We start from the raw sequence: 22,151 nt of genomic DNA, 5'->3' as shown, positions 1-22,151 counted from the left end.
ATTTATGAGTCTTTAACCATAAAGATTTCGTTCAAGGCCTTAGCATCCATCACTGCTGCTCTCTTTTGTTTGATCCATTTCGAGCGTACAGACAGTCTTGTTGTGACTGCATCTGGAACAGAGGCTGCAGTAGCTCTAGGTTTCAGCATTTCGTCTCGCGTAATACCATTGCTATCTTTACCCTTCTTACTTGATTTATCCTTGGAAGATTTTACTTTCTTATCCTTCTTATCCTTCTTATCCTTCTTTTCCTTCTTTTCCTTCTTTTCCTTCTTATCCTTCTTATCCTTCTTTTCCTTCTTTTCCTTCTTTTCCTTCTTGTCCTTCTTTTCCTTCTTGTCCTTCTTTTCCTTCTTGTCCTTCTTACTCTTCTTACTCTTCTTATGCTCGTCTTCACTGTTATCAGAATCGTCCGCTTTTCTCTTCTTGACCATAGCATAACTTATCAATTGTTTTGTTTCTGCATCCCAAGTACTAGACAGAACTTCTCCCTTGACGAAATGAATACCCCACTTACCATTTATGATATTCTCAGTTTTTTGCCTATCAAGCTCTTTGGAAATCGTCTCCTCATTCCCATTCAACCTTCCGAGTAAACGTTGAAATACATCTAATCCTGTACATTCACCACTGTCAAACTCATCTTGTTTATCCTTCTTTTTGAGCTTAGCTCCTAGACCAAGGTTGTCATCCTTTATACTAACCTTAATATGTGTAGTCGTAGCATCAGACATCATACCCAAACCAGAGCCTGGTTTCCACCCAAGTTTCTCTAAGTATTGATGTCCAAACCTCGAAGTATTGTTACTCCATGCTGTGTTTCTTGGATCTAATCCAAATCTTTGTTTCGTCCTTGCTGCAGCCAAACCCATGATGTCGCAATATATGTATCTATAATTAACTTATGCTTCCAATAAAGACTTCACTGGACTCTTTATCGGCTATCCTTTACACTTCACAGTTTCACTAAACCTTTCTTCTGTAGCTCATCACAAGCTCATCTCATCGCTTCAATATCAAATTTTTTTTTTTTTTTTTTTTTTTTTTTTCAAACCGTCAAATTTAAAAAAAAGAAAATGCAAATCGGTAATACCTACGACCTGATTTCAACTGGGAATTGTGTAACAAGAAGTGTAGTGTTAGTGTTTTGAATGGACAATTCACTGGTCTATACGATTGAAAGTGTATTAAAATTATAAGATTTTTGCATACTTGCTAACTATCATGACAAGAATAGAAAATATTAAGGGTGTATGTAGTTATAAAATGATATGTGACAGGTTTTTCTTTTTCTTGATAATACCTGGTATTTTACAATGTAGTAAAAGTAATCTCATGCAAACCACTTCTGGATGGTTTGCATTATCTCAGGAGGATATCTTTGAAGAAGGGTGGTAGCCTGGTCTTGTGGCAGTGTTCCTAACAGCTTCTTGGTTGATTGCACGATGGTTGCAGCATTTTCACCAGCAATAGATTTCTGGTGCAAAGCTTGTATCACGTGATCAACTATTTCGGGGACGTTTCCTTGAACCACAGGCGAGTTGTGTTCTATCAATTGTGCCAACATTCTGTAGTTAAATGAAGCACATTCTTCATCGTGGATAATAGGGAAGGTCTTTAGCCAGTTAGCAGTGTACTGCTCAAAGTTAGGGATGTTTGGACCGTAGCTACTCAAGATTTTGGCGATGGCGCAAGATGCATTTTCTGTGGAGTTTACGTTATCCTCGGACCTTGCTTCCGGCATGTTAACAATTTGGAATAAGGTCTCTAGAGATCCTAAACAGACATCAGAGTAGGTGTTTGGGGCAAACTGGGCACAAATACCGAGTAAGTACGCAGTTCCTTGACGAATGGATGGTTCTGGGAAGGTTAGACATTCCTTCATCTTTTGCACGAAATGCTCTTTAAATGGAGCTGAGTTATCACCAGTGTATTCTATCATATCAGCAATAGCAATTAAGGCAAATAATAAGATGAAAACTTCAGTTTCTTGCAAATATGAGTGTATTATTGGCCACAATGTTTGGAAGTGTGGCAAGTATGCAACGCCTGCAGATTTGAAAATAGCAGCCAACGATTTGTTGATTTCATCCAAGAGATCTTCGTCAGTGTATTCATCGAGGTCATCATCAACGTCTTCGTTATATTCATCGTCTTGATCGTAACGCGACTTTGTTCTTTCGTAAATGTCAGTTAAGTTGTTATTCACACCTTGAGTGAATTGAGTTAGCTGGTCAGGACTCAAACCCTTGTCACCAACAATACCTAAACAATCGACAAGGGCATAATGGTATGTTTTGGTAACTTCTGGCATTGGTTCAGATATTATACCTGAGATCAATTTGTTTGAAGCTATTTGCCATAATTGCAAAACCATTTCGTTTTCTTGCCCAACAGCAGATATCAATGAGGTGAACAAAGCTGGAATTAGTGTAGCACCACGAGCTCTGACACCATCGTGTAGATAAAAGTCAATGGATGGAACGGCAACCTCGGTCAAAATTTCTTTAACGTAAGAGGCGAAGAAACTTTTCAAAATAGTGGCATAAACTTGTAATAATTCCATTGCTGTGACCTTATCATCCAAGACTGATGTATGGATAGCAATGTGTTTACCTTGAATCTGGACCACATCCCAGTCAGTGTACTGTTGGTAATTGGCAGCTTCTTCTTCCTCGATTAAACTGACATCTTGGGTAGCCTTCGCAGTTTCTAAAAGTGGAGGAATGACAATGCTTAACAAAGGAACAAAGTCTTCACGTAAGATTCTACAGACTCTGCTCCAACTCTGCTCAAGATATGATTTGATTGGATCATCATCTGCAATACCTTCGTTTTGATATTGAATGAATAGTTGAATCAACTCTTGGGAGTAAGATGCAAATTTTTCTTTACCAACAGCCAAAGCGATAAGTGTAGAACATTCCATACATTTACCCTTCAAAACCCTGCTCTCTGAACCGGTATCTGTTCTCAAAACGTTGATCAAGAGAGGCATTAAAGTATCGTAATATTTGATGAATTTCTTTTCAGCTGCTTCAGCGATGAATGCAATCGTAGTCAATGCTTGTTCTTGAACGTATAGTTTCGAACTTTGCAACATACTCAATAAATTGGTTAGAAGACTGTCGAGATATGGTTCCATGATGGATTGAGTTGCTTGTTCAGAGAAGTTGACCAAAGCGGCAGCAGCGTGTGTTTGGACTCTGTCAACCGAAGCTGAAGTCAATTTCGAGATCAAAGCTGGTAAAATCCTTTCATGAGAAGTGCTTTGGATAAGTGGAGCAAAATCTGTGGAGATTTGGCCTAACACGTTACAGCAACCATATTGCACTCTTGGATGAGGATCGTCAATCAATGGTAGAACCATGTCTAAGATTCTATCGATTTCGGTCATCAAAACATCGCGACAACCTTCAGCGGCAGAAGACAAAGCCATCAAGGCAGCAAATCTTTCTCTCCACTCAGAAGAGGTGATCATTTGTTGAAGGAATTGGAAAAGAGGGGCTGCCAAATATTTACCGTTAAGCTTCAATGCAACACGGTCCAAAGCTTGACGAGCCATATCGTAAGTGTTTTCCTCGTTATCCTCTTCAATATCATTTGAATTTTGCCATTCAAGAGCTTGCTCGTCATCGATAGAGACTTCTGTCATCATTACAAGGGTATCAAGCACAACAGATTGCGCGTAGTTTGCGTTGTTCTTACACATCTGGGGTGCACATTCACTGAAGACAGTCAACAACTCCAAAGCAGTGGTTCTTGCACTGGCTTCTAAGTCCTTGTTCTTAACGACCATATCAGCGAATTGGATGATTTGATCAAACATGTCCTTGAAAAGCTTTGGTGCTAGTTCCACCAATTCGATCAATGATTCAAAGACAGCAGCCAATGCTTCGTCCTTGCCATCGTCCAAAAACTTGGGCAAACTGTTCAACAAACTGGGCAAAAGAACACCCAACTTGGCCCAGTTATTCTTTGGCAACTGCTTGAAGTACCCTACAAATGCAGTAACAGCGGCAATCTTGACTTCGTCGCTTGGATCCGTGAATCCACCCTCGAAAATAGGCAAAGCATTATTAATGTCAATGTTATTGATGAGATGAGGCATGCTGGAAAATATTCTGAAACTGGACTCCCTGAAGTTAGGGTCTGGGTTCTTGATAGCTTCGAATAACGTTTGAAGCAACTCAGGCCAGTCTGGCAATTCTTCCAAAGCACATTCCGCAATTGCATCAGACAATTTGTGTCTGATATTGTTAGGTCTTTCTGAGATAAAACCCTTCAAAAGCGTGTTTCTAATCTGCGTCAAAGCTTCGTTAGAGATATGCGTAACATTCTTCGCAATAATAATCGTCTTGGATGAAGGTGGCGCCCTCAAAGCAAGCTTACGGAACAAAACCGCAGAAAGACCTGCTGTCGTCAAATCATCCGAGTACGCGGCTTGTTCTGCCAAAAACATCAACAAAACTTCCATATGTTCTGGCGTAATCCAGTTAGTATTAAGCGCCTCTTCAGCAGCTGAACGTATCCCATTGTCAGGAGACGCAAAACCCTGGAGCAACTTCACCAAAGTGCTATTCACTTCGTCCGGTAGAACTGACATTGCGGTAACTATCTATCCCACACACAATGAATCTATAGACTTCTCTGGCTCCACTTGATTACGTCTGTATACTATAACCCTGCAGCAATGTACAACCTAGTACCGTCCCGTCAAAAAGCCTCGCCGTCCTGCTTTCTTGCCTCCTAACTTTGATTCAAATAAAACGTTTTTACAAAACTAATATCAACCTAGCTAGCTTTATTTTAATATCTAAAACCAAATTCTAATACCGCTTTCTGATCTTATAGCTTTGGTGTACAGTAGAAAATCCCAAAAAAAAAAATTGAAGAACAAACACCCACACACCAGGGTTTTTGATTTAGAATTGGTTACTCGTTCAAAATGATGATCGGGTAACATAAACACCGAAAATGTTGGCTATTAGAAATCACATGACTATATAACTGTGTCAGGTAAGCAACGAACGCGAACAAACACTTAGCCGTGTAAATTGTCGAGGTTGCTCGCTTACTGGACACAAATAACGGCGACGGTGTGTATATAAGCACCGTCTTCCACAACATATATACGATTGCTTCGTTTTTTATTATTTCAAAACTTTGCCCACCATTATGCCAGTGAAGAACACTATACATGCCTGCATGTATATTTTCCATGACTGGATCTGGAATTGGGTCTGGAATATTGCTGATATTGGGGTAATTGCAGTAGCAAATAGTTGGCGGGTCTTATAGAGTAACCCTGTCTTTTTTTGGTTCGCGATACAAAGGAGAGGCATGTAATGCCTGGATCCATTGACGCATATGAATTCGTTGTATATCTCGTACAATTTTTCGTTGTTGGTAACCTCAACATTCATGTACTTTACGGAGTATGCGGATTGAGACTCAATGCCGATATCGAAGGTATCCTTGGCCTTTTCAACTATCTCTTTCAAAGTGTTACTTTCCGGGTTTGGAGCGGACGCTGTCTTGAACTTCATAGACCCTAGAACATATTGGTGGTTTTTGCCATCTTCCTTCAAGACAGTAACTTTCAATCTACATTTGGAAGGCTTACCGTTCTCAAAAAACTTCTTCTGTAGTAAAGTAGAGCTTCTTCTCCCAGAAAAGTGCTCCTGGACACCTTTTCCAGCATTAAAGTTATTCACCGTTTGGCTCAAGTCTACGAGAGATAATTGGCTCGAAGAGGCACTTTCATTATCGGAAACGTCAAACGATTTCCAGAAGTAGTTCATGGAGAGGTTGGGAATCTCGTTATCCAAAGAGAATACCGTAGCTCTTTCGTTAAAGTCGCTGTCTTTCCCAACTTACATAGATTCAGATGGCGATTCCACCGAGCTTATCTTCAAATAAGGTTCATCTATTGTGGACTGAGAGCCAGAAATTCTTGATCTTGTAGCTAGCTGACTACTGAGAGCTGCATGCGTTAGTTGAAGAACGCTGATTAATCCTAAGATGTTGCCTGTGTCGTCAATAACAGGCAAATTTAAGAAGTGGCCCTCGTACATCATCCGAAGTGCAGAGTGGATGCCCAAACTTTTGAAGGCAAAGTTTGGCCGTGTAGTCATCACCCTTGTTAACGTGAACTTGCTAGGATCAACACCAACACCCTGGCTTAGCACACGACATACAAAATCCTTACTGGTGAATATCCCTATAATATTACAATCATGGCTACTTTTAGAATTGGATTTCATCGAAGAGTCATGAACTAAAACAGCTGTGCTATTATTATCAGACATCATCTTTATGGCGTCTGCCACAGTGGTTGTGGGGCTAGCAAAAAGTGGCGTAGTATTATAGAGTTCAGAGTCCAAAATAGACTCCAAAACAGGGGTTTCCATCGATTCAATTAACGTGGCAATATCTTGTAGCACCTTTTGTCTGGTTATTGTAGCCTCATTTTCAATAACATCCTGTAATGCATTATTCAATTTCATACTGTCTTGGGCCATTATCTCCAACCTTCTCATCGCTTGATGAAAACACTTAGTAATATCCAAAATCCCCACAATTTGGTCAGTACCAGGGGCCACAATAGGCAAGTGCCTTATTTTCTTCTCAACCATCAACTGTAATGCTGCACTTACCTGCATAGAACTGGGTGTGAGAACTGGCGTTCTTGATAAAACATCTCTAGCAGTAGCCCCTTGACGAAATGCCAAATCTTTAGTAGTGACAATACCCTCAACAACATCATTCTCTTTCACTAGCACACAATATTTCCGCTTACTCATCATAATCTTAGCAACGCTGTGAATGGAGTCATCTCCTGAACAAAATAACGGTTGCTCTAGCGGCAAGTTCGCCACAGTGGGGATGCCCATTTCTAAACCCATCACGCTCTAAACCTTTTCAGTTATCCACTACCGCCAAAAGGATGCTTCTCGGCCCTACGAGGTGTATACGGAAGTAATCCCGATTACCTTTTTCTTCCTTTCTCCTTGGATGACTCAAATGTGGTCAGCGTGTATATAAATATATATGTTTACAAGTCTCCTTCATAAATAACCTTTTTTTAAAGTTTTAAACATGGGGAACCCTGAAACAAAATGCTTTATACCGTACGTGTTAAAGCCGTACCAGCTTTTACTGTCTATAAACTTGGATATATAACACTAGCACCCTCGAATGAGTTCATGCTGAATGTATCAAAGAAGTCAAGAATATCCTCCGCATTTGGGTTTGTAAATATCTGTTCGTCCGATTGTTGGGCAGTGGAAGATGCATCTTCTTTCGGAGTAGATATCTTCAATGCGGCTTCATGGATCCGGTCATAGAAACCGTCGTCAAGAGAGTTGTAGGCATTGATTTTGTTTAGATATTGCTTGAGGTCTTTGGATTCTTCAACGTCTAGACCCCATTTGAATAAAACGTTGTTGCTGATTGTCTGTGGAATAGATTTAGCCTCGAGATAGTAGTTCCAGAATCTCTCCGATAGCTCAGAGAGTTTACCGATATCTATGACATGAATGATATATTCAAAGAGACAATTTGCCTTTTGGCAAGTCAGATATATATGTGCCAGACGTTTGTTGCTGATTCTCACCAGATTGCGTAAGAGTTTTAGCATGATATCTTTAGCTTGTCGCACTTTGAGAATATCCGGAGATGAGGATGTTGGTGAAATAGTAAGATGATCTTCGGCCTTTTGACAGCGGAGAATGCTACTGGTAAGGAATAAATATAACCTTACCAATAGTGTTACAACTGACATATCCGAGCTGTAATGGAAGTTTTTTGCAATACCTGGATCATATTCTTCTGTCATATAGTTTATAGCCAATTTAGCGAGCTCGAAACATTCTGTATGCGATTCGATTAGATACAATTCAAATAGCTTCATATATCTTGGTATAGTGTCTCTCTCTTGGGTTTCAAAGAAATTGCACACGCCCCAACATATATTTAGGTACACAATTCTTGCCATTATATGAACCTCAAACGTCTTCCATTTGCGAACATAGTCTGAATTATATGATATAACCCCAAGTTCAGGTCGGAGGCCAGTGATTTTAGTCTTATAGTATTCATCATTCTCTGTAGTAGTATTGACATTAACATCGTTGTTCTTCAAAGAGGAAAGCGGGAAATTAGATTCAAGTATTGTTTTGCTCCTCCTATGAAGTTCCAGAAGTCTTCTGATAGTAGTAGTTTTGTAAAGATGCGACGATTCACTCACCAGCTCACTCAGAGATACTGTCACTTGATATTGCTTATACAAAATATCATGGTGAATAAAATCGAACGTGTCGGCTTGTGTCATTTGTTCCTTAACAATAGATAAGTAGTTTCCATTTCTGGTTTTGTCAAAACATATTAAGTGATCCAGAGTTATTCTACCATCACTACCGTTAGTCAAAAGCATATGAGAGGTGAAGGCAACTACATTTAACCACATCTTTCGACGATAATTCTGGATTGAACGATCTATAATTCTCGAATCCTTTAATTGAACATAAAAACCAGGATCCTTATGAAGCCCAATTACCAAGCTCATTTCGCTAATGGAACTCAATGTGATTATAAGCTCTTGTGATATCACCATATCTCCGATTTCTGGCCGTAAGTTTTCTATTACCTTCAAATATAATAAACAGCACAATACATTCTCGTTCGTAAACAGGGAAGAGTTTAAAAGGCATAGGCATCTTTCACAACACACCAAGACATTTTCCGTGACTCTGTTTTTCTCAAATATATCGTAAGTAGCAGGGATCACAGTACTGTCATCAATTTTTATAGTGAGTGACGTATATGTCAAGAGTAGTGCTGCCATCATTATACATAACATTTCTAACTTTATCCGAAGTGAACTTGAACCTAGATTAATACGATATCGAGAGCCATTCCTAACGAGGATTATATCCAAAATACCCTCAAATTGCGTAACATTCAAATATGGGAACATTGGATATATTGTCTTGTAGAAAGTGGACATGTAAAAGGTGATGGCTTCAATATCAGGTAAATTTTGTTCTATTTCATCGATCAGCAAACGAAGAACGGGTGGATAGTCTTCCTCAGCACAATCTTCTAGAATGAAAGAGCTTGCGAATAATATGGTAGGATCAGTAGTATTGGTTATCTTTTTCCTCTCAGTTAGTGTTTTACTGATGATTTTTTCAAGAAACGTATGGACAGGTTTCTCAACAGATTCTGGTTCTTGTAAAATCACCCCTGTCTGTCGTATCTTAGATTTAATATGTAAATCCGTGAAGGTTGATCCATATAGCGATCCTGTTAAAATATTAAGGAATGGGTCTCTCTGTAAAAGCGCTAGAGTCGAGAAGGGCTTGTGGTAATATTTCATTTGCTTGTGTATTATGAGTTTATCATGAAAAGTGCATATGTTGATCGGTAGATCTAGAATTTCGGGTGCAAATGCCGAATTCCAGATAAATTCGTTTTTACTTAATACTGGCAATTTCTCAGTTGTACCTACCTCTTGAGCCCTTGTTTTCCAATAGTCCAGCTCTTTTTGTAATTCATGTATAAGCTCTGCTCCTTTAGTTGGCTTTCGTGGTGCAGGTTGATGCTCTGCGTCATAAACGCAAGGCACATTCAATTGATTGCATTTTGTACAGGTTGGTTTAAGCTTGTCACATTTACTTTTCCTTTTACGGCAAGAAATGCAAGAAAAAGATATTCTGTTCCTTTTATGAACCTTTCCGTTGTTCTCCATTGTTATATCATAATCCTTAAGGTCCTCCGCAAATGGTGCCGTTAGCCTTAACACCTTTTATTTAGTTGTATTAAGAATTTAATTTAAAGACGTATTTTTTTTTTTTTTTTTTTTTTTTTTTTTTTTGCCTGTAGTCATGCTGATCAAAATACATTAAAATCATGCCAAAGACGTTCGAAAGGTTGAAAAGGGCTTCCGATACGCGATTGATGTAAGTATTGGCATTTACCAATGCAATATATTTATTATTATTACATAATACCAGATAAAAAATATAAAACTGTTTTAGAAGGATAACGAAGGCAAGCCGAAGTTTGAATCCAAGTCGAAGAAGCTGGAAAAGTCTAGATTCAAATCTATTGAGGTGTCCAAAGCAGATGAACCTTGATATAATGGTGCATCCTTTGCAAATTGTGCACTTGATTGTTGTGCAAGTGGAATATTCATTGAATGGATATATTTTTGAATGTTACTCCATGTTTCATAATCCAACAAATGAAGGGATGAGCTTGCAAAAAAATTCGAGCGCATCACTTCAGCATCTTCAATATTAATAGACCATTTTTTGCGTAAAGATTGTATGACCCTTTGTGGGATTTCTTTATTCTCTATTTTCATATCCCATAATCTAGTTGATATGGCTAATAAACGATCCATTTGGAGAATCTGCACGAAATAAGAAAACAGACACTGCGTTTTATTGAAAAGCATACTTGTCTTCAAGATGCTATATTTTTTTGATTGGCGAACGAGTGAAATGAAAGCATTTTCTGATATTTTATAAAGGTCCTTAATCACCATTAGCTTTGAGTCGTGTATTTCAATGTTTGAATTTGTCACAACAGAATTTGGGGTACTTCCATTTGTTTCAAGGTCTTTTTGAACCAATGAAAGCTTGAGCAAAATGCTGATGAACCATAACGAAATTCTTAGATAACTTTGTTGTATTTGTTTTGTTAAGGAGTATCGATACTTAACAGTATCCTTCTCGAAATCATTAGAAAAGAGTTGGGACATTAGACCGTAAAATTTAAATGAGTGTAGCATCATTTTTTCAAAAAGCTTCGCATGTAGTGTATAGTAATTGTAGCTTTCGTCAGCATTAACCTTCTCCTCAACTTTTAAAAATAATGACCAGAGAACATTGTGAATCAAAGAGTTTGAAACGAGTTTCATGATAATAATTTCACACCGTATTACGCTAGATATATCCATAGAGCATTCTAACGAATGAAATTTAATAGTTTCTTTTATGCCTTCGGAGGTGAGTTTTAATTTCTCGAATTTCAAGACCTCTGCTTCAAGTTTAGAAATCAAAAATAGTATTTCAGAAATAGGAGAGGGAGTTAGACCCGTACAGGCCTTTTGAATTTTTGCCATCAAGAGTCCAATCTGATACTTTTTTATCGCCATATCAATTAGCCTATAGTCAAATGTATTGGCTGGTGTTAATGAAAATCTAACCGCTTCCATAAATGAAATATTATCGAGATTCTTGAAAAAGTAGCTATGATATTCTTCTACCTTTGCAGTAGATCCTAAAGGTAAAGTTTCTTGGAAAATAATGTTACATAACCCTAACCATAGTTTTCTTCTGTAGTTTGAAATCTCCGTGGGCTGAACGGAGTGGTTCGATAACGACTTATAGTTCGTAGGATCTTTGTGTAACCCTAATACTAGAGCTTCTTGTAACAACTGACTTGAATGTACAAGCGGATGAGGGTCGAGAAGTAAGTTGCTTTCACGAGGAGAAAACGAGTAACAGATACGCTGATATAACATGCAACAAAATACGTCTTCGGAGTGAAATCTACTCACGTTCAAAATTAGGAAGAGTCTTTTTGAGAAAGAAAGCCATGACTCCGAGTGAATACTCAATGGTGTCAAATCTAAGGTTTTCACGTCCATTTTTACATCCTCGTCTAAGGACACGCTGAGTAAGTCATGAGATATTTGGATTACTATCATCAATAAGGTCAAGTACTCCAAATCCTTCCGTAAGGTTTCTTTTTTTATGTTCCACGAGGGTTTTCCACCAGCATTGATGACATTAGGGTCGTACGTTATCAACCGGCCAATAGCTTCCAGAAAGGTTTCCACGTTCAAGAATGGGTAAAATGGATATATACATTTGAGGAAGTGGTTGATGTACAACTGTAATCCTGTTTCAGTTGGAGGAAGCTTTTCTAAGATTTCATCGAGTAGAGAAGTGAGAGCTGGAGGGAATTCTGTTTCAACCAATTCCTCAATTCTGTCACCCTTTGTGAATATAATGACGGGAACTGATTTAAGCTGATTTTGATTTCGAGCTTGTTGAACATGTTTAATAAGAATAGGTTCATAATAGTACAAGATTGTATGTTCGTTTGAGATAAGAGCTGAATTTCCGTATTTCATTAAGTTTTGTATCGTTAATTCTTCGTTTTCACCAACGTATTTTATTATATCAGTATAGGTGAAGCCAAATATCGAAGCAAACATGCATGTGAGATGTCTGTCCCTAAATATTAGCGATGGGAAACTGAAAGGGGGATGTAAGGCACGTAGGTATTCATGAACAAAGTAGGTACTTTCGCAATCATCCAAGCTCAGTCGGACATTATTGAAAGACTGATTATTTATAATTTGGTTGTCACATCCATCTGCGCCAGATAAATTAGCGCCATTTCCTACGCCAGGTGATTCCATAAATGTGCTGGAGTAAGATTGAGTCGACGTCATATCTGAATACGAGCCCGTTGTTGGATGTAGAGAAGATCCTGGTCCAAATGACATCGCTTTTTTCTTCCAATACATGAGTTCTTCTTCAAGTTTGGCGATTTTCATCATATCTGCATTCGAATTTTGCTGTAACAACGACGGCTGTTGGTGAACTGGATGTAGCATCGACGTTGTTGTAGGTGATGGGATGCCAGGCTTCAAATTAGTACTTGTGCCTTGTGATTGGATCGATGGCATGGCAGGCGAAAGCTGTTGCATGGGATTCATACTATGCAAGCCTCCGTGTTCATGGGCTACAGGTATACTTCCCGTTCCATTGTGGGGGGTTGTTATGAATACTTCACCTGTTGGTAACGGGGGCTGCTGCGTGGGTCCTTTTCCAGGCACAGCAGGTTCCGCAACATTCAACTTCTTAGTGACGTTCAATTCTGGAATCGCATACACACATTCTGTGCTCAATGCAACACACCTGCCACAAGGGTTTCCTCTATCACATCGCGTCTTTCTTTTCCGACAAGCAAAACACACATACGAAACCCTGTTTCTTTTCAAAACACGTCTATTACCGTTATTGTTTGTTTGGTCATGCCGTACACCGGACGACTCCGGAATTGATCCGACGTTCATATTATTGACATTCATATTCGTGTTTACTTTAGGTACTGCCTCTTGAGTTACATTCGACTTCGTAGACGTCATGATTTCCTGAAAGCGCTGTGTGTTCAATCCTTATCTGGTATGTCGAATTGTTTGTTCTGATGTGTTTTTTACACTGAGATACCAATTGTGCTTGATGTGACACTATGTATCAAAGGCTAGAGATGAGAGAAGAGGATGGACAAAACAGGGGAAAAAAAACTCTTCAAATAAAAATTTCGGTGCCCTATTCGTTCTCACCTGCTTTAACACAGAAATTGGCCAAACCTTGGATTGTGTGTGGCACTAAAAAGCCTTTCTAAGCAAAGGAAAAATCCCAAATTCTTCCTTACCTAAAGGTTTCTACAAGATACGTATATTATTTACCTATGCTTTTAATATATGGAAAAAAAAAAAAAAAAAAAAAAAAGATCATCACCATAAATAATGCTTAGAAAGCGAAAAAACACATACACGCAGGGTATGTGCGATGCTGAGAAAATATGCACCGACAAGGCATCTTCAATTTCTAGGTAACTGGGGTCGGTTCCTATTTTTAAGACACACTCCTGCATTTTTTCGTTAGTTTTACCGGCAAAATTAGTAACGGTTTTGTCTTGGCCTTGCGCTTCAAAAGGCACCAACCATACCCATATGCTTGAAATATGAATTGCTTTACATTTGTACACAAGGTGGCAATGAAGCGCGCGTGTGCGCTCAGGTAGATGAGATACCGATATACGAGCGCAATTAATGGGCGCACAGCATGACACTTAAGGTGGCTGGTGGCCGGTATGGGCTTTGTTTGGGCTTGGAGCTTCGATGTTGGAGGTTCGAGTTTCGCCTTTGACATTACTACGGAACGGTGTGTGTCGGAAATGCCCGGTCACATGATCGAACGGCTCAAGTGCATGGAGAAAGTGTTCCATCGTCCGAAAGCCGTGGACATTCCATGGACGACCCACGGCGAAAAGCCGGCGGGTCCCGGGTTTACGGCGCGGATCTAGCACGGCAATACGCTTGTTTATATTGTGTTTTCACTACAGACAAAATTACAATTTTTTTTTTTTTTAAAAAAAAAAAAATATTTTCGAGAACAAGCTGCTCCAAACCGCAGCCGATGCACGTCGTAGACTCTCCCGCAGTGGAGTTTTTCGCAGACCAAAGATCAACCTATGGCTGATAAAAAACACGGTACAAGGCTGCTACCCGGGCTTTTGCGGAATTACGGCTCTTACTAGAACCGTATATCCGCTCCGAAAACTACCTATCAAAGACTCAGCAGCAATAAAAAAATACCAAGCCAATGTCTCAAGTCAAGTGCCAGATGACAAATGGCTGGCTGTATGTCTCTCTCTATCTATCTTTCGAGTTTAAAATTCATTATGAACGATTTGCCCCCGTTATCTGCGTTATCAAGTAGGGATTAATGCCATAAGCTAACATAACCTAGCAAACGCTAGCTAACATTGATCAGTATTTACGCTCATTTGCCACTCGAAAGCATACTCCATCCCTCGGCCGGAAAAGGCTGTGCTGAACGGGAGGTATCTCTGTAGTTACGCTTTCTTCCCTGTGTATAGATTAGATTTAGTTAGACACATTTTTTTTTTTATTTTTTTCTGCCGAGAAAAAATACGCACAGGCAGTACACATAGGGCTGCATTTGACACATCCATCTCTCAATTTTGCAGCAATGCCCACCAAACCGCCGCCCCCTTAGTGATGAGGTTAATCAATCAATGGTGCCATATATGTATATATATACGGACTTGTATATCGATGAATGAGGATCAACTTGTACATTGGGAACAACTTACAACTCACAATTTGTTTCGGCTCTAAACTCCATTTCCAACAAAATATTATAGTACGCAAGAAGAAGAAGAAGACGTATTAAAGAAAAAGCAGTTGTTTTCCTTACAGAACTAGAGGAACAAGCATTCTTCTATTACGACAAGAGGGCAGTTACATACTTCCTTCGATTGAAAAGCACAAGGTTTCGTCGTTTATTGCAGTTTGCCTATTTGCTGCTGTTCGGTTGTTATATTATTTATTGGTTGCAACAAAATTCCATCATTTATTACAAATTCGGGGACTTTTTGCAGTTTTCAGAAAAAAGAAGAATTTACACATTACAGCCTACATATAGGTACAATCTACATTTGAAGTGTATTAATATTCGATATCCCAATCGATAGTATACAAGTTAAGTGTTAGTGTGTCAGTGTTAGTGTTAGGAACTGCGTCAGGAACGGACAGACAGGCGACTAAGCATTGGATTTAAAATTAGACGCCAATAAAGTAGTAGAGGATAGCAAAATGGCGGTTAGTTCGAGCGAATCGACTTCGTCATATTCTGATGTAGTGCATCTGCAGAAGGAAACTATCCCTGATACAGAAATCGAGATACTACCAGATGACTTACACTCCAGCTCTACTGGGAGAAGGCGAACTGGGTCAGGAGCCGGATCGCTGAAATCGGCATCGCATGTCAAGGAGAATTCAGTGCAGATTCGTAACATGTACGAGATAGATAAGTCAAAACCGGAGACGTATTTGAACCATGATGATTTGGAGAAGGTTACAGAGTCTAAGATTTACGAGCAAAAACGTTTGTTCAGATGGTTTCATTCTAGGAAAGTGCCACCTATCCCAGAGACGTTGGAGGAAAGGCCCGTTTACCCTTTCCGCCGTGCTAACGTCATTTCGCAGTTGTTCTTCATATGGATTCTTCCGATAGTGTCGGTTGGGTACAAAAGAACATTGCAGCCGAACGATCTATGGCGGATGGATGATAAGATGAGCATTGAAACGCTATATGAGAGGTTTGATTCTCATATGAAGGAATTCATTGAAAAGGCCAGACTAGAATATAGGAAAGAACACCCTGAGGCCACAGATCAGGAGGTGCTCAAGAACGCCAAGTTGCCTAAAGCAGCATTATTGAAGTGTCTCTTCTATACATTCAGATACCAGTATGTCACGGCGTTTATATTTGTGTTGATCTCTAATGCTGCAAGTGCCCTAACGCCTTTACTCACCAAGAAATTAATAGCATTCGTCGAAAAGAAATCGCGTTTCCACGACACTAAAATTAATTCCGGAGTTGGATATGCCATCGGTTCAGTGCTACTCATGATGATTAACGGTATAGCTTTTAATCATTTCTTCCATTTGTCTGCTCTTACAGGTGCAGAGGCCAAATCCCTGCTCATAAAAACAATTCTTCACAAATCGATGAAGCTTTCGGCATACAGTAAACATAAATTTTCCAACGGTAAAATCACTTCTTTGATGTCCACCGATGTTTCAAGATTGGAGTTGGCCATTACTTTCCATCCATTCTTATACGCATTCCCTATGGTCTTTGTTATTGCATTGGTTCTCTTGTTGATCAATATCGGTGTGATTTGCTTGGTAGGGTTCGCTATCTTCTTTGCTATTACCTTTATAAACTTTGGAGCTTTCAAGAAGATTCTCCAGTTCAGACTTGCTGCAACTTCAATTACTGATAAGAGAGTTGCCATGATGAGGGAAATCTTGAACTCAATCAAGATGATTAAATTTTATGCTTGGGAAGATGCATATGAAGAAAACGTGAAAAAGGTCAGAGCAATAGAATCTAGGTTAGTGAAGATGATGCAATTGGTTAGAAACACTTTGGTCTCATTGACAATGGCTTTCCCTAACTTGGCATCCATGGTTACGTTTTTGGCCATGTACAAGGTTAACAAAGGTGGTAGATCTCCAGCAAATATTTTCTCCTCTCTATCTTTGTTCCAAATTATGATGATCCAAATGTTCTTCATCCCAATGTCTATTAGTACTGGTATCGATGCCTACGTTGGTTTAGGCAGAGTTCAGGAACTCTTGGAAGCAGAGGAAGAAAGTGATCGCTACATCGAAAATGAAGAAGATTTAGTCTTGGACGATGATACAGTGTTTAAGGTTAAGAATGCTTCTTTTGAATGGGAGAACTTTGAATTTGAAGAAGCAAAAGAGCTCGCAAAGGAAAAGGGAGAATCGATGTCATTCTCTGATAGGTCTGTGGATACCGAAAAGGAAGATCCGGGTGCCGAAAAGACCCGCTTCAACGGATTCCACGACTTGAACTTTGAAATTAAAGAGAATGAATTCATTATCATCACTGGTGCCATCGGTACTGGTAAATCCTCGTTGTTAAATGCAATGGCAGGGTTCATGAGTAGAACTTCTGGTTCAATGGCTGTAAATGGTGACCTACTACTATGTGGATACCCATGGGTCCAAAATGCCACTGTAAGAGATAACATTACCTTCGGTTCTCCTTTCGATCAAGAAAAATATGAAAAGGTCCTTGAAATTTGTTCCTTAGAAGCAGACTTGGACATTCTTCCTGCAGGTGACAACACTGAAGTCGGAGAAAGAGGTATTACTCTATCTGGTGGTCAAAAAGCCCGTATTACCCTAGCCCGTGCTGTTTACAAAGACATGGATATCTATTTGTTCGATGATGTGCTAAGTGCGGTTGATTCTCGTGTATGTCAACATATTGTAGAACATTGTATGATGGGTTATTTAAAGGATAAGACAAGAATCTTGGCCACACATCAATTGTCCCTTATTGGTCAAGCTTCACGTGTAATCTTCTTGGGTACAGATGGGAGCTTTGACATTGGTACAGTCGAAGAATTGCTCTCCAGAAATAAAGGTTTCCATAAGCTAATGCAATTCCAAAATTCAAAACCAGTGGACGGTGATGAGCATAGTACAAATGATGAAAATGTTTTCAGCGAAGAAGATGAGGAGTCAATTTTGAAGAAACAAAAGAGTTTGACGGTAGGGAAAAAAGAGGAGGATGGTAGAATCATTGAAAAAGAAGAGCGTGCGGTTAATGCTTTAAGTTTCAAAGTCTATAAAGAATACGTTTCTTCTGGTTTGGGTAAATATGCTCTCATGATGATTCCTATATTCCTGTTTATTGTCGCTTCAGCAACCTTTTGCAATCTTTTCTCCTCGGTTTGGCTATCTTTCTGGACGGAAAACAAGTTCAAGCATAGAACTACAGGGTTTTACATGGGTTTGTATGTTATGTTTGTCCTCCTTGGTATCATTTTCATGTGGATTGAGTTTGTGTCCGTTGGTACTATGGCTGTAAACGCCTCCAAATGGCTAAATTTGAAGGCATTACACCGTTTGTTACATGCACCAATGGGATTTATGGATGTTACCCCAATTGGAAGAGTTTTGAACAGATTTACGAAGGATACAGATGCATTGGATAATGAAATATCTGAATCTCTTCGTTTGTTCATCTATCAAACTGCCAATCTAACTGGTATCATTATTTTGTGCATAATTTACATGCCTTGGTTCGCGATTGCAATGCCATTCATGATATTTGCATACGTGTTTATTGCAGATCATTATCAAGCCAGTGGTCGTGAAATCAAACGTATGGATGCAATTCAACGTTCTTTTGTTTTCAACAACTTCAATGAAGTTCTCGGAGGTATAGACACTATTAAAGCTTACCGTAGTCAAGAAAGATTTTTGATGAAGTCAGATTTCCTTATCAACAAGATGAATGAAGCCGGTTATCTAGTGGCCAGTATCCAACGTTGGGTTTCTATTACTTTAGACTTACTTGCCGTCGTATTTGCCTTGATCATTGCTTTGCTATGTGTTACTCGTCAATTCCACATTAGCCCTGGTTCCGTCGGTGTTTTGTTAACCTACGTGTTGCAATTGCCAGGTTTACTAAATGGTTTGCTACGTTCTCAGACTCAAACCGAGAACGATTTGAACAGTGCGGAAAGATTGGTCAACTACGCGTATGACTTGCCAATGGAAGCCCAGTATAGGAAGTTGGAAACACAGCCTAACGAAAGCTGGCCCAGCGAAGGTCGTATCAAATTTGAACACGTCTCTTTATCATACAGACCAGAATTGCCATTGGTGTTGAAGGACGTGTCCATTGACATCAAGGGTAGCGAAAAGATCGGTATTTGCGGTAGAACAGGTGCAGGTAAGTCTACCATCATGAGTGCCTTGTACCGTTTGACAGAACTACGGTCGGGAAAGATTACCATCGATGACATAGACATCAGCACACTTGGGTTGTATGATCTCAGGAAAAAGCTTGCCATTATTCCACAAGATCCCGTTCTTTTCAAAGGTGACATCCGTAAGAACTTGGATCCATTCCAGGAATGCACAGATGAGCAGCTATGGGATGCGCTTGTTCGTGGTGGAGCGATCGAGAAGTCCGAGTTGGAGACAGTCAAGCTCCAGAAAAAGGACTCTCACGGACTTTCAGGCAACATGCACAAGTTCCATCTAGACCAAAGTGTAGAAGAAAACGGATCAAACTTCTCTCTCGGCGAACGTCAATTATTGGCACTAACAAGAGCTCTTGTGCGTGGCTCCAAAATTTTAATTCTCGACGAAGCCACATCTTCTGTCGATTACGAAACTGACGCTAAAATCCAGAGCAGAATTGTGGAAGAATTCTCGCGCTGCACCATCTTGTGCATTGCCCATCGTTTGAAGACCATTCTAAACTACGACAGAATCCTCGTTCTAGACCAAGGTGAGGTTGTCGAATTCGACAAACCCGAGACCCTATTCAACGACCACAGCACCATTTTCTACCAGATGTGTTGCGGCGCCGGGATCACGGCTGAAGATTTCTCTTCCTAAATGTTGTCACAATCTATCTCCCTTTCTTTCTATTTAAAGTTACACTTACTACATTCATAACATATATACTACTAATAATAATATAATACACACATACAACAATGGGATCCTATCTGTCTATCCATCTAGATGCGTCCTTGTGAAATTCAGTTGCCCCTACGCTATGTTGACACAAACAATAATACTGGTACATCATCACCCGCACTTGGTCGCGATGACTCTATCACCCATCTACAGATAAAAATACAGTAATCAACCAAAAAAAAAAAAAAAAAAAAAAAAAAAAAAAAAAAAATCCTAATAATAAATGTAAGTGATTCATTCGCTCAATATACCGATCGATCGATCGCTCAGTACCCGCAACCATATTTTTCCGTTACAACCGATCTTACGCCCGTAATATATCCGTAAATAATACTCCTAGACGTCCTTTTAGGGACGAGAGGGGGCACACAGACTCAGCCGCAGCACCCCTACACTAATACCCGATCGCAAATGAACCCAAATGAGCAATTACGATCGGCTATACCGTCACCATATATTTCACGCCCGTTTCTGTGCAGCAAACCTCCCTGCTGCCTATTCTGAGCCGGCTCTGACCTCCCATAGAACCAGCAGCACCAAAAACAAAAAACTCTAAACTCTAACATGAAAAACTCTAATCAAATCATTTTTAATCCTTTTGGAGATCATGCCAGCCTTTTTCTACGGTGCTTTGTGCTGTTGTTTCAGAAACACGGTGTCACCTCGTTAATCTTGAACACACTTCTGATTTATAATATTTTGGGTTTGTTCTATTTCTTCAGAACAGCGCGAACCGCACATATCAAACGGGAATATACGCCCCATATAGTAACTAAGCAACATGAACGGCTCTCCCGAGTCCAAGAATGTTGTAGCACAACTTGGTGATGTAACGTTTGGCATGGCATGTTCCGATGTTGTCAAGAAAGAAAAAAATAAAAAAAAAAGAGGTACAATATGGTTCAGCTATTGTTTCGCGTTCACCTACCCAGCATGGCTTTACTTTGCGGTGATGCGATGGTGATTGTCCTATGCAATCAACTGTTACAATTAGTTATACGATTTCATATGGTCTTGAAGTCCGATTTTGGATCGCTGTTTGCAGGCCCAGACACCACCCCCAATCAGATTTGACAGGTAAAGGCTACATGGTTAGCAATCACTTCACAATTCCCAATACAAGCGTGACTGACTGTCTGTCTGACTGTCTGCCTGACTGTCTGACTTACTGACTGACTGACTGACTGACTGACTGGATTTCCTTTTTCCGTCCTCCCGCCTTAATCTGAGATTAAAGCGATAATTTTGTTTTTTCAGAATATGCTGTGTGTGTGTGTGTGTGTGTGTGTGCTTTTTTTTTTTTTAAGTTCTCAAACCCTTTTATTTCCATGGATTTAACGCTCGTGCTCTTCCTTGCAGCGTGACAGGAACGCAGGAAATGCGGCATCACCCAGAACTCTGCGTAGTGTAGTAACCGCGAAGCTGGTCTTGCGTTTTCCGGAACAGAACCTACAGGAACTTTACCCTCACTATTTTTCTTTTTCAGCTTCTCTCTAGCATGCATTAGATTGGTTTCTGAGCCATGTTGATACTAATTAAAAGCTTGCATTGCATCAAATTTTGACGCTCGTTTCATCACTGTTCGTGCGCTAGTTTCTGCGCTATAGGAGAACCAACGGGGAAATCCAAACAAAATTAAAGATATTGTTTATTTCTAATATCGACAAAAGAGAGAGTACTGCTGGCACTACTGGCACCAGTCAGTGATGGTAGTGCTAGTGATAGTGCCACTGGTCGAACACAATCAGATGTGTTTGGACCCTACAAGAAAGGCCATATAGGACACTACACGAAAGCCAGCCGAAAAGGTGCCTTTAGACCCCACATATGGCCACATTAATGATCAGTTTCGATTTTCTCGGTTTAGGCTGGTGTGCATTGTACAAAATTATATATAGTAGCAGCAGCAGCAGCAACAACAGCGGTATATATAAATATATGTGGTATCCCCTTGAACCGTGTGTGCTTGCCACAGAGTTATTTCTATTTTTTCCAGTCAAGCAAGTTTAAGGGAGTTCAAGCCTGCGTAGTGTGTGTGTGTTGAACGGTTTGTTTGGAATACGCTGTGTAGCGAAGGAACAAGAAATAGAACAAGAAGAAGAAGGAAACGAAAGAAAAAAAAAAATTAAAAAAAAAAAAAATAAGTGACTGTTCTGACTAACTAAACTAACTGACAGAGGGAGAAAGAGAAAGAGAAACAAAGGAAACACAACGAATTGATCAGCTTCATTTGATTTTTACATTAAGAAGCAGTTTTGAAATTTTGTATATT

General features: G+C 39.7%; 7 protein-coding genes across 7 annotated transcripts; 1 reads left to right on the top strand and 6 right to left on the bottom strand.

Annotated features, from left to right (window-relative positions):
• Positions 1 to 2: 2 nt before the first annotated feature.
• Positions 3 to 872, bottom strand: PXR1 (telomerase inhibitor; the record flags this gene model as incomplete). Its single annotated transcript, XM_022821937.1, has 1 exon — positions 3 to 872. The coding sequence occupies one exon, from the start codon at positions 870 to 872 to the stop codon at positions 3 to 5; it is 870 nt and encodes a 289-aa protein (XP_022678248.1).
• Positions 873 to 1,333: 461 nt separating this feature from the next.
• On the bottom strand, positions 1,334 to 4,606 carry PSE1 (importin PSE1; the record flags this gene model as incomplete). Its single annotated transcript, XM_022821936.1, has 1 exon — positions 1,334 to 4,606. One exon carries the CDS (start codon positions 4,604 to 4,606, stop codon positions 1,334 to 1,336), a length of 3,273 nt encoding a protein of 1,090 aa, XP_022678247.1.
• Positions 4,607 to 5,153: 547 nt separating this feature from the next.
• Positions 5,154 to 5,804, bottom strand: KLMA_80192 (uncharacterized protein; the record flags this gene model as incomplete). The annotated part of the gene is made up of 1 exon (XM_022821935.1): positions 5,154 to 5,804. One exon carries the CDS (start codon positions 5,802 to 5,804, stop codon positions 5,154 to 5,156), a length of 651 nt encoding a protein of 216 aa, XP_022678246.1.
• Positions 5,805 to 5,876: 72 nt separating this feature from the next.
• Positions 5,877 to 6,908, bottom strand: mug70 (CBS domain-containing protein; the record flags this gene model as incomplete). Its single annotated transcript, XM_022821934.1, has 1 exon — positions 5,877 to 6,908. One exon carries the CDS (start codon positions 6,906 to 6,908, stop codon positions 5,877 to 5,879), a length of 1,032 nt encoding a protein of 343 aa, XP_022678245.1.
• A 257-nt stretch (positions 6,909 to 7,165) lies between these two features.
• Positions 7,166 to 9,754, bottom strand: RDS1 (uncharacterized protein; the record flags this gene model as incomplete). The annotated part of the gene is made up of 1 exon (XM_022821933.1): positions 7,166 to 9,754. The coding sequence occupies one exon, from the start codon at positions 9,752 to 9,754 to the stop codon at positions 7,166 to 7,168; it is 2,589 nt and encodes an 862-aa protein (XP_022678244.1).
• A 285-nt stretch (positions 9,755 to 10,039) lies between these two features.
• RDS1 (Zn(II)2Cys6 transcription factor) lies at positions 10,040 to 13,174 on the bottom strand (the record flags this gene model as incomplete). Its single annotated transcript, XM_022821932.1, has 1 exon — positions 10,040 to 13,174. One exon carries the CDS (start codon positions 13,172 to 13,174, stop codon positions 10,040 to 10,042), a length of 3,135 nt encoding a protein of 1,044 aa, XP_022678243.1.
• Positions 13,175 to 15,433: 2,259 nt separating this feature from the next.
• YOR1 (ATP-binding cassette transporter YOR1) lies at positions 15,434 to 19,795 on the top strand (the record flags this gene model as incomplete). Its single annotated transcript, XM_022821931.1, has 1 exon — positions 15,434 to 19,795. One exon carries the CDS (start codon positions 15,434 to 15,436, stop codon positions 19,793 to 19,795), a length of 4,362 nt encoding a protein of 1,453 aa, XP_022678242.1.
• Positions 19,796 to 22,151: the final 2,356 nt, after the last annotated feature.

The sequence above is a fragment of the Kluyveromyces marxianus genome, chromosome 8 (assembly GCF_001417885.1).
Source record: "Kluyveromyces marxianus DMKU3-1042 DNA, complete genome, chromosome 8".
Classification (NCBI taxonomy): Eukaryota; Fungi; Ascomycota; class Saccharomycetes; order Saccharomycetales; family Saccharomycetaceae; genus Kluyveromyces; species Kluyveromyces marxianus.
Note: the sequence above shows the minus strand (reverse complement) of the source record. Positions and strands in the feature narration are given on the sequence as shown.